Consider the following 12,859-nt stretch of genomic DNA (forward strand, 5'->3'; position numbering starts at 1 on the left):
CAATAGAAGCGGAGGGGCGGAGACCAGCCGCATAAACGACACGCCCACCTCGTTGCCGGCAGGACGCAGGTACGTTGTTGTTCGTCGTTCCCGGGGTGTGACACATAGCGATGTGTGATGCCTCAGGAACGACGAACAACCTGCGTCCTTAAGCAGCAACGATATTTTGGAAATGGACGACGTATCAACAATCAACGATTTGGTAAGTATTTTGCATTGTTAGTGGTCGCTCGTACGTGTCACACGCAACGACTTCGCTAACGAGGTCGGATGTGCGTCATGAATTCCATGACCCCAACGACATCTCGTTAGCAATGTCGTTGCGTGTAACGGGGCCTTTAGTTATGAGTACCAAGCACCCAAGCATGGTAGTGATCGCTCATCACTATATGGAATACAAAATTTCCCTTGCATCATCTAGAAATGTATGGCAGTCCACAGTGGTGTAACTAGAGTTTGATGGGCCCTGGTGCAAAATTTGGACCGGGGCCCCCCCTCCACGTACACCGCCACTTAGGGTACGGGATAATGACACTGACACTTGGGGTACAAGATAATGATGCTGACACTTGACTCTTAACCTCAGCATACAGCTTTCCGATGTTCTGATATCCATCTTGCCCTTGGCACCCAGCTTTCCCATGCTCTGCTATATATCATTCCCTCAGCACCCAGCTTTCCCATATCAGAGCATAGGAAAGCTGGGTGCTGAGGGAAAGAGCCTTTTTCCCTCAGCACAAAACATTCCCATCCCATGCTTGTATCTTAGTCCCCCCTCATATATAGTTCTCCAAATACTATAATGGCCTCCACAAAGCCTTCCATATAGTATATACACTTCATGTGTGATGCAGCCAGCCCCCCCCCCCAAGGACTCCATGTGTCCTGCAGCCAACCTCCCCGTGCACTCACTGATTTATTAAAAGAAAAAGCAAAAAAAACAAGTACTCACATATCTTCTCCTTCCACCTCACCTCTGTCCTCTACTTGTTTCATTGCTGCTCGTCGTCACTTCTGTCCTCGTTCCCCCGTGGCTCCGGTCGGCGTGCTCCTGTGCTCTGTGCTCTCACCACACACAGCAGTCACACAGGAGTGACGTCACCATGCAGGCACGGGGGAAGACTGATGTGCATAGAGCGACGCTGGCGTCGCTCTATGCAATATCAAAGCAGCGCGCGGTGACGGGAACGCGGTGACGCCACCTCTGACACCAGGCAGGGGGGCCTAGCTTCAGCGGCGGTGACCGGGTCCTATAGCGGGCCCCGCGCCGCGTGGTATGCGGCAGAACAGCGCAGCTCCTCTCTCACAGAAAGGAGCTGACTGCTGATCTGCCGGGCGGCCGCGGACCCAAAACCGCCCGGCCCCGGTCGCAATGGCGACCACTGCGACCGCGGTAGTTACGCCCTTGGCAGTCCATTCACCTGGGGTTTTAGGTGCTACACTGTTCATCCGATCACAGCTTACTTGAGGAACATCTGTCCACTGCCCTGACATAGCTGTTTAAGCAAAACCTAATGAAATAACAATAGAGCAGTTTTGCTCTGATCTCTCTTTTTCTTCAGGAAATGAAAATAAATTGACAAATGCGTGTTACGATTATTACCCTTGTCACAGGTGTTTGTCTGTACACCGTGTTCAGAATTATTAGACAAATGAGTATTTTGATCACATGATACTTTTTATACATGTTGTACTACTCCAAGCTGTATAGGCTTGAGAGCCAACTACCAATTAAGTAAATCAGGTGATGTGTATCTCTCTACTGAGGAGGGGTGCGGTGTAATGACATCAACACCCTATATAAGGTGTGCTTAATTATTAGGCAACTTCCTTTCTTTTGGCAAAATAGGTCAGAAGAGAGCTTTGATGGGCTCTAAAAAGTCCAAAATGGTGAGATGTCTTGCAGAGGGATGCAGCAGTCTTGAAATTGCCAAACATTTGAAGCATGATCACTGAACAATCAAGCGTTTCATAGCAAATATCCAACAAGGTCGCAAGAAGCGTGTTGGGCCAAAAAGGCGCAATATAACTGCCCATGAATTGAGGAAAATCAAGCGTGAAGCTGCCAAGATGCTATTTGCCACCAGTTTAGCCATATTTCAGAGCTGCAACGTTACTGGAGTATCAAAAAGCATAAGGTGTGACATACTCAGGGGCATGGCCAAGGTAACAAAGGCTGAAAAACGACCACCTTTGAACAAGAAACATAAGATAAAACGTCAAGACTGGGCCAAGAAATATCTTAAGACTGATTTTTCAAAGGTTTTATAGACTGATGAAATGAGAGTGACTCTTGATGGGCCAGATGGATGGGCCAGAGGCTGGATCAGTAAAGGGCAGAGAGCTCCACTCCAACTCAGACGCCAGCAAGGTGGAGGTGGGGTACTGGTATGGGCTGGTATCATCAAAGATGAACTTGTGGGACATTTTCAGGTTAAGTATTGAGTGAAGCTCAACTCCCAGACCTACTGCCAGTTTCTGGAAGACAACTTGTTCAAGCAGTGGTACAGGAAGAAGTCGGTATCGTTCAAGAAAAATATGATTTTCATCTAGGACAATGCTCTATCACATGCATCCAATTACTCCACAGCGTGGCTGGCCAGTAAAGGTCTAAAAGATGAAAAAATAATGACATGGCCCCCTTGTTCACCTAATCTGAACCCCATAGAGAACCTGTGGTCCCTCAAAAAATGTGAGATCTACAGAGAGGGAAAACAGTACACCTCTCGGAACAGTGTCTGGGAGAATGTGGTGCCTGCTGCACGCAATGTTGATCGTAAACAGATCAAGCAACTGACTGAATCTATGGATGGTAGGCTGTTGAGTGTCATCATATAAAAAGGTGGCTATATTGGTCACTAATTTTTGGGGGTTTTGTTTTTGCATGTCAGAAATGTTTATTTCTATATTTTTTGCAGTTATATTGTTTTACCTGGTGAAAATAAACAAGTGAGATGGGAATATATTTGGTTTTTATTAAGTTGCCTAATAATTCTGCACATAAATAGCTACTAGCACAAACAGATATCCTTCTAAGATAGCCAAATCTGAAAAAAAAACAAAACACTCCAACTTCCAAAAATATTAAGCTTCGATATTTATGAGTCTTTTGGGTTGATTGAGAACATAGTTGTTGATCAATAATAAAAAAATCCTCTAAAATACAACTTGCCTAATAATTCTGTACATGGTGTACACTGTCAGCACTGACTGAACAACACCTGAGTATCCAAGGACAGGACTCTAAATAGGAACACAGTTGTCAATTTAGTTATACATTTCTAGAGATATAAGAATATATACATTGAAATTGTTATTTCATAAAAAAATGTAAGTGTTTACTAAAAGAGAAATGTCAGGAGAGGAATACTGTTCGCTTAGTCTAGTAGTGAGATTCCATTAAAGGACACTCCATTTTCCCCCGTGTTTTCATCCTTCTTCGGCACTTTGGTCTTGTGGTGCCATATTGTGCCAGTAACTGTTGACTGGCTAGAAGTTAGAAGTTACGACACAAGTGCTTAAATGCAAGTCTATGAGAGCCAGAATGAGGCAAATTGAGGCGCCCATAGACTTGTATTGAGTTGTGACCTTTGACGTGCTCCATGAAACACTGGAGGGAAAACTTTAGGCCTTCAGCACAGATTGTCCTACTATGCATGATGGTACTTAAAATCAGTTGTTATAGATTAGCTTTTATGAATATAACCCAATGCCCACATCAAAACATCACTACTGTTGGTCACAATCAAGAAGAACCATTTGCATTACCACTTAATGTTCCATCATTTGAATAAATTCTTCACTTTTGCTGAAAAACAGAGTGTAGTGAATGTTTCTCTCATGTATGTTGGGACACCACTCCCATTCACTAACACCTCCCGAAGACAACATGAGTGCACTCCTGTTTTCGCTACATACATTTGTGGGCTGAATGTACAATTATGTAAATGAGGGGTATAACTCTATAAACCCCACTCTTGCTTAGGCTAAGTTCACACAAGCATATAGAACAATCATCCAGTTTTCATTTGTATCATTATCCATATGCCCTCTGAATGGCATTCGTTATTATACATCAGCAGTAAATAAAATATACAAGACCAAAAAAGGTTTCCTATGTTAATAGTAATGTATCCATAAAAATCAGATGCTATGAGGTTGATAATCCTCTAAATAAGGTCAGTGTTACAAAGTAAATGATATTACAGGAATCTAAATGTTGTACTCACCTCCTGAACATTCTTCTCCATGTAGCGGAAGACATACTCATCTGCATCCACTAATATAAACTTGTGTCCATTGAAGTTAACCCGGGAACCAACAAAAAGGTCTTCGGCTTTAAAATATTCTGACATTTCGCACTTGAATAACTCCTGACCAGGTTTCTTAATTCGACATCTTTCCAAAAACTTGCCCCCCATGATTCCTAAAAATACAATAACACAGAAAAAAATAGGGTGACAAATGCCATAACATGTCCAGCAACAGAGGTATATATTTTTCTTTAACCCCTTAAAGGGAACCTGTCCCAGATTTGGCGACTATAAGCTGTGGCCACCACCAGTAGGCTCTTATATACAGAATTCTAGAATACTGCATATAAGAGCCCAAGCCACTGTGTAGGACGTAAAAAAAACACTTTTATTATACTCACCTAGGCAGCGGTCCAGTCGAATGGGTGTCGCTGCTCTCCAGTCAGACACCTCCTCTCTCCAGTCTGGCACCTCCTCTCTGTGGCGATCACCGTCCTCCTTCTGCCCAGTGTGGATGACATTTCCTACATTATCCACACAGGCCAGCATTGCAGTCCTGCACAGGCGCACTTTGATCTGCCCTGAGTGCAGCTGGAAGTATTGTAGTGCGCATGCGTGGGTGGTTTTTAACCTTTCCTTGTGCCTGCGCATTAAAGTACTTTGAACTGCCCTCAGTAGGATAGATCAAAGTGCGCTTGCGCAGGACTGCAATGCCAGCCTGTGTGGATGACTTAGGACACGTCATCCACACTTAGCAGGATAGAAGGAGGACGGTGATCGCCGCAGAGATGAAGTGTCAGACCCGCAAGCAGCAACGCCCATTGGAGCAGACACCACAGACATTACACTACCTAAGTGCACAGGAGTATAATAAAGGTGTTTTTTACGTTATATAGAGTGGCCTTGGCTCTTATATACAGTATTCTAGAATGCTGTATATAAGGGCTCACTGGTAGTGGCCGCAGCTTATAAGAGTCATATCTGGTGACCTGTTTCCTTTAATAACGATGCTTGTTTTTACCTTCCTGACCAGGTGACATTTTTTCAAATCTAACCAGTGTCACTTTATGTGGAATGCTTCCACAGGTACCAGTGATTTCTTCTTTCTTGTCACATTATACTTTATGTTAATGGTAAATTTAGATCAATATGAAATCGCTCATTTTAAAATCTGCACCCCTCAATATATTCCAAACTGAATTTAAGAAGTTTGTTAACCTATCAGGTGCTTCAGAGAAACTAATTCAAACTAAATGAAGAGAATGAAAAATTACTTTCTTTTTTTTTTTTACAAAAATGTAAATTTTGCCTCAAATTTTTAATTTTCACAAGGACCCCACAATTTGCTGTGCAATGTTCTCTTTAGTATGCAGATACATTATACAGTGGGAAAAATAAGTATTTTATAGACTGACAATTTTGCACGTACAAAGAGTAGAAAGGTCTGTAATTTTTATCGTAGATACACTTCAACTGTGATAGACAAAAAAAATACAGAAAATCACATTGAATGATTTTTAAATAATTGATTTACATTTGATTGCATTAAATAATTATTTAATAAAATAGAAAAACAGCGTAATATTTGGTAGAAACCTTTGTTTGTTGCAATTAGAGGTCAGACGTTTCCTGCAGTTCTTGACCAAATTTGCACACTGCAGCAGGGATTTTGACATACTCCTCCATTCAGATTTTCTCCAGATCTTTCAGGTTTCGGGGCTGTCACTGGGCAACATTGAGTTTCAGCTCCCTTCAAAAATTTTCTATAGGGTTCAAGTCTGGAGACTGGCTAGGTCACTCCAGGACCTTTAAATGGTTCTTAAAGAGCCACTCCTTAGTTGTCCAGGCTGTGTATATTGGGTCATTGTCATGCTGGAAGACCCAGCAACAACCCATCTTCAATAATTTTACTGAGGCAAGGAGGGTATGGGCAAAATCTCACAATGCATGACCCCATCCATCCTCACTTCAATATGGTGTAGTCATCTTGTCTCCTTTGCAGAAATTCACCTTCAGAGTATGATGTTTCCACCCCCATGTTGTTTTGGTTGGGATGGTGTTCTTGGGGTTGTACTCATCCTTCTTCTTCCTCCAAACAAAGTGAGTGGAGTTGATACCAAAGAGCTCTATTTTGGTCTTATCTGACGACATGACCTTCTTCAATGCCTCCTCTGGATCATCCAGATGGTCACTGGCAAACATCAAACAGGCCTGGACATGTGCTGGTGTAAGCAGGGGGACCTTGCATATCCTGCAGGATTTTAATCCATGATGACGTAGTGTGTTACTTATGGCAAATCTTTAAGACTGTAGTCTTAGCTCTCTTCAGTTCACTGACCAGGTCCTCCCATATATTTCTGGGCTGATTCCTAACCTTTCTCAGAATCATCCTTACCCCACAAGACGAGATCTTCCATGGAGCCCTAAACTGAGTAAGACTGACAGTCATCTTGTGTTTCTTCCATTTTCTAACAATTGCGTCAACAGTTGTTGTTTGCTTATGGAGCTGCTTGTCTATTGTTCTGTAGCCCATCCCAGCTTTGTACTGGTCTACAATTTTATCCCTGGTGTCCTTAAGATACCGTCACGCATAACGAGATCGCTAGCGAGATCGCTGCTGATTCACGGTTTCTGTGACGCAGTAGCGATCCCGTTAGCGATCTCGTTATGTGTGACATCTACCAGAAATCAGGCCCCTGCTGTGAGATCGCTGGTCGTTGCAGAATGGTCCAGGCCATTTTCTTCAAAGGCGATGTCCTGCTGGGCAGGACACATCGCTGTGTTTGACACTGTGTGACAGGGTCACAGTGACTGCTGAGATCGTTATACAGGTCGCTACTGCGACCTGTATCATTCCTGCATCATTGGTAAGGTCTGACTGTTTGACATCTCACCAGCGACCTCACAGCGACTTACCAGCGATCCCTAACAGGTCGCATCGTTTTCGGGATCGCTGGTAAGTCGTTGTCTGTGACTGGGCCTTTAGATAGCTCTTTGGTCTTGGCCATGGTGGAGAGGTTGGAGTGTAATTGATTGATTGTGTGGACAGGTGTCTTATACAGGTAACAAGGTCAAACATGTGCAATTAATACAGGTAAGGAGTGCAAAGTAGGAGGGCTTCTTGAAGAAAAAATAACAGGTCTTAGAGAGCAAATAAAATGCAAATGCATTATTTGAAAATCATACAATGTGATTTTATGATTTTTTTTAGATTTTTTTAGATTTTGTCTGTCACAGGTGAAATGTACCTACGATAAAAAATGACCGACCTCTCCATTCTTTATAGGTGGGAAAACTTGCAAAAACAGCAATGTATCAAATACTTAATTTCCCCACTGTATGTTGTTGGAAACTCCTATTTGGTCACACGACAGGGCTTAGAAGGGAAGAAGTGCTATTTTTTGGACTGGATATTTGTTTGGATGTTATTTCACATTCGCACAGCCTCTTAGGTGCCAAAACAGCAGAAATCATACAAGTGACCTAATTTCATAAACTACACCCCTCAAGGAATTAATCTACGGGTATGATAAGCATCTTGAACCTACACGTGCATCCCAAAATTTTATAATATTAGGCAGTAAAAATTAAATCTTACATTTTTTCAACGAAAATGTCGCTTTAGTCCCAAATTTTTCATTTTCATTAGGGTAACAGGAGAAATTACACAATAGTTATTGGAATTCATTTTCTCCTGAGTACGCAGATGCTCCCCATGTGGTTGGAAACTACTATTTGGGAACAAAGCAGGACTCAGAAAAGTAAAACCATTTGACTTTTGGAGGGCAATTTTTGCTGGAACACTTTACATATAGAGAGTGCACATGAGGTGGCAAAAAAGCAGTAACTGCCAACAAGTGATACCATTATTAAAAATGCACCCCTAAAAGAATTTATTTATGCGTGTAGTGAGCATCTTTAAACCCAGAGGCAATTTACAGACATTTATAACATTGGGAAGTGAAAATAAAAAAATTAATTTTTTTCACGAAAATGTTGCTTTAGCCCAAAATTTCTCATTATTACAAACGCAACAAAAGAATATGGACCTCACATTTTGTTGTGCATTGATACCTAATATGCGGTCAAAATCCACTGTTTGGGTTCACTCGGAAGTAAAAGAGCACTTTTTGATTTTTGGAGTGCATTTTTTTCTAAAATAGAGTGCAGATAACGCGTTACGTTTGCAGTGTCTCTGACATGAGAAAATAGCAGAATCCCCCCCATCACTGGTTCACATTTGGAAATTCGCCACTCATGGAAATCATCTGGGTGTGTATTGAACATTTTAAACCTACAGCTGAGTCATACAATTTAGTAACGTGGTGTGGAAATAAAAAATAAAAATGTTTACATTAAAATGTTGTTTTAATCCTAAGTTTTTCGTTTTCACTAAAGTACAATAGAGGAAAATGGTCAACATAATTTAGAATACAATTTCTGAGTAAGCCAGAATAGTACAAAGTACAAAGTGAAGAAGGAGAGAAGCGTCATATTGTGACTTTGCTGGAATAATTTGTGGGTGCTGCCATGTCATATTGGTGGCAGATCCCTTATGGCACCATCTTACAGTGATATAGTCACACTTCCTATAGCACGAGTCTCCACAGATCATTGCTATCCGTGGGATCCTCATTATATCTCTATGAGCGCATGTGCTCATACATTGACCACAGTCCTCAGACATTTTTTATCTGATGAAGATCCACATGACCAAAACGTCATAATATGAATATTGTCAAATTGGATTGTCATGTTGATTATAGTCTACATCACTTGCAAATTTCTTGTTGAGTGCCGGTTTACTACTACTATTCTTATGATAGGCCATGAATGTAAAAGTCCCAGACAACCCCCTTTAACATTTAAACCTAATTAGGCCATTTTGTAGTGGTACATTCCCTTTAAAGCTTTCATATAGAAATACCTTTTATGTTCACAAACTTATATGACAGTCTTGTTTCAGTACCTGAATTTCTCTGCAGTGGCTCAAACACAGATATGGTGTCATCACTTAAGAAGTAGGAGACGATGAACGTTCGTTCTTTTTCAATTGGATTGTCAGTGATAAGTTTTGCTACAAACCTCAGAACATTGCTGTCCAAACCATTCCTAAAAGAGAGAGAATTGATTCCTTTGAAGATGTCATCATCATCTACAGCGTTTATACTGTCGTCTGCCACCCCTGTGTGTACCTTTAGGCTGTTGGGTAAATTAAGTCTGCATCTTAGGCCAGAGTCACACTTGTGAGAGACTCATGCAAGTCTTGCATCACATCACCCGGCATGGTCTGCAGCTCTCCTGACAGGAGCATCTCAGCTGCATAGAAATACATGCAGCTGACCCGCTCCTGTCAGGAGAGTGTGTCGCCATGCCGGGTGATGCGATGTGAGACTCGTGCGAGTCTCTCGCAAGTGTGATTCCAGCCTTAGAGTGATGTCCTGATTTAAAAGAAATACAGGTGGGCCACTTTTACTCCAATTAGGAACCTGTCTTGGATGAGTGTATATGGCTCTATGGCACCAAATTGGCACATAATGATATCCATCTGCACATTTCTATACATGAAGTCCAAATTGTCTACAGACTACAATAATGCAAACTTTTAAAGATTACAAAAAATACCTGTCTTTTTCCATAAATTTCTTGAAATCTCGTTGTGGGGGTTTTGGTAAGAGTCCCAAACAAGAACAAAGAGAGTCTTCTTCAGAACCAAAGCCATTGTAAGGGGGAGCTAGCTTCTCGATCTTTAGATGTTGAGAAACTTTGTACTGAACAGGTGAAAAATCCTCTAGAAGACAAAAAAATGAACAGAAAGACTAATTTTACATTTCTCAACATATTATCGGATATTCAGACAGTATCTTGTGGGAAGTAATGTATATATGCCATGATCTATTCTACCATGACTACCAATTTCTAAGAAAAAGGCCTTTTTTATGAAGCCATGAAAGTGAAATTTGTTAAAAAGTACAAAGCCAATAATGAACAAAGTATGAAGTGTTAATATCTGTGAAAAATATATCATCCAAATGCCAGAGAAAAGCTGTAGCCTGTGATTTACAGCTGCTGTGCCATTCTCTAATCCAAGCTGCAGGGTATGAGAAACGAATATATATTTATGGAAATTAGTTTCCGTAATGCAAAATGCCACAACAGAGAATGGAAAACATCTGTACATGTAAAGAATAGCAGATAGGAATAAATGATGATGTGATGCCCCCTGGTGGAGTGTTATCTTCTACAATCTATTTCTCAGTCCTTTCTTGTGATCTAAGGTTATGTTCAGACATGCAAATGTATGGTCCTAAAGTTGCCCAAGTGCACAACAGACCATACATGGATCAATTGTAGCCTATGCAATAGTGCACATGAGCAATTTTTCACATTGACCTCAAATGAAAAAAAAACGTAGACTGCACTAGTCTGGTCTGTTTTACTCACCAGAATAGTGTAAGTAGTGGCTCGTAGCACCTGCACCCATTCTTGATACATAAAAAGTGTGCACTGAGCTACATACAGACTTAGGGGTACTTTGCACACTACGACACAAGCCGATTGCTGCGATGTCGAGTGCAATAGACCCTGCCCCCGTCGCAGCAGCGATATCTTGTGATAGCTGCCGTAGCGAACATTATTACTACGGCAGCTTCACATGCACTTACCTGCCCTGGCCACGGCAGGCGGCCAATAGAAGATGAGGGGTGGAGATGAGCGGGACGTAAACATCCCGCCCACCTCCGTCCTTCTGCATAGCCGACGTGAGCCGACGTGAGCCGCGGTGACGCAGGTAAGGTGATGTTCCTCGCTCCTGCGGCTTCTCACACAGCGATGTGTGCTGCCGCAGGAACTAGGAACAACATCGTACCGTCACTGCAGCGAAATTATGAAAATGTCGGACACTACACCGATGATACGATTACGACACTTTTGCGCTCGTTAATCATATCAAAAAGGATTTACACACTACGATATCGACAGTGAGGCCAGATGTGCGTCACTTTCGATTTGACCCCACCGACATCGCACCTCCAATGTCGTAGTGTGCAAAGTGCCCCTAAGACATACCTCCAATTAACAGACATGAATTGGCAAACTATTACAACCACCAGGACATGGCCTAAATCTTCAAATATTCCAAAGTATTACAACAGCCATCTGGATATGGCCTAAATCTTCATATTTTCCAAACCAGAAAATATGAGAGCAGCATTATGTAGATCCAGTGATGTATCATTTACTGTGCTGCTTGCTGTAGCTTTGATAAAATGTCTGTTTTACCAGCAAGAGATTATCATTAGAGGACCAGTAAACCTGCTGCCATGTTATCCTCCATATACATGAGTTATGTACAACCCCACCACTACCATTAATTGGTAACTTCCTGTTTAAACTATGCATAGGCAAAAATCTGCCAATCAGTATTGTGAGCAGGGTTATAACAAACTCAGCATTCAGACAACTGCTACATCTGCAGCAGATAAAACAGTGATTTAGAAAAAAAAACTGCAGCAAGCAGCCCATTAAGTGATGCATCACTAGAATCAGGGTCTCTGCTCCTACATTCTGCTGCTGCCACATCGGGTATCAATAACCTGGTGTCAGATTCCCTTTACAATCAGACAGAATAAAACTGTATTCATAACATACTTAGGTGGTAGTAAATTGTGAATTTTAATAAAGTTGAAACATAAAAACAGTTATATAAGCAAAAAATATGCCAAATAAATACTTTTTAGCCTTACTGTGATGGCTGGTAGATGGGGAACCCCTGCGCCATGGGCTGGGCTTACCCATGAGGGGCTTAACTAAATGACTACCTGGTCTTCACTAGGGCCTCTGATGGTGAGGATAGGCTAGGCCACAGGTAGTCGCCAGGTACCACTCCAGGGCAGTCCTATAGTCAAGTGGAGATTTTACCCAGACAGGAGGATGCAGAAGAGCTGGGAGTGCTGCAAATCAGCTCAGCAAAAAAGGCTTCCGCAATGTTGTTGATTTGAACTGTGATGAACATGCGTGTGAGACAACGGCATGACACATACAACTGAACAATCAGGGGCAGGATAAAGGGTTGTCAGTCATCTAGGATGTCATGAGCAGAGTTAATGTACTGATTAATAAAGCACTTCCTTATATATGTAAGAATGCTAACTTTCAATGGAAAAAGTTGTAGGAGAGGACATTTAAATAAGTAATTGCTCAACAGTCTCACTCTGGTGACCAAGCCATTAGCCATTATACACAAAACCACAACTTCATATCAATGATACCCCAAACAAATGATAATTTCATAATTCCGCCATTGTTACTGTAGAGAGAAATGATCTTTAAAACAGAAGCTTTGAATCATCTAATATATAAAGCTGAATGTGTGTGTGTGTGTGTATATATGTGTGTGTGTGTATATGTGTGTGTGTGTGTGTGTGTGTGTGTATGTGTGTGTGTATGTCCGGGATTGGCATCCGCACCGTCGCAGCTACAGCCACAAAATTTTGCACACTCACACTTCTGGACCCCGAGAGCATCATAGGCTATGTTTTGAGGGGAAATTTTAACCCCGCTCTTTACAGTTATTCGCCAAAAAACCTGCCTCCATAAAAGCGAAT

At 41.8% G+C, this 12,859-nt stretch overlaps 1 protein-coding gene across 2 annotated transcripts in view; it reads right to left on the minus strand.

The window, feature by feature from the left end:
- EFHC2 (EF-hand domain containing 2) overlaps window positions 1-12,859 on the minus strand; it is a 122,276-nt gene that overhangs the window by 60,086 nt on the left and 49,331 nt on the right. For both annotated transcript variants that reach the window (XM_075333539.1, XM_075333538.1), the window contains exons 8-10: window positions 9,879-10,044; window positions 9,223-9,365; window positions 4,230-4,426 (exon numbers count right to left, since the gene is read on the minus strand). In XM_075333539.1, coding sequence (XP_075189654.1) covers window positions 4,230-4,426; window positions 9,223-9,365; window positions 9,879-10,044 — 506 coding nt within the window. The remainder of the gene's footprint in view (window positions 1-4,229; window positions 4,427-9,222; window positions 9,366-9,878; window positions 10,045-12,859) is intronic.

The sequence above is a fragment of the Anomaloglossus baeobatrachus genome, chromosome 2, assembly GCF_048569485.1.
Source record: "Anomaloglossus baeobatrachus isolate aAnoBae1 chromosome 2, aAnoBae1.hap1, whole genome shotgun sequence".
NCBI classification, from domain to species: Eukaryota; Metazoa; Chordata; class Amphibia; order Anura; family Aromobatidae; genus Anomaloglossus; species Anomaloglossus baeobatrachus.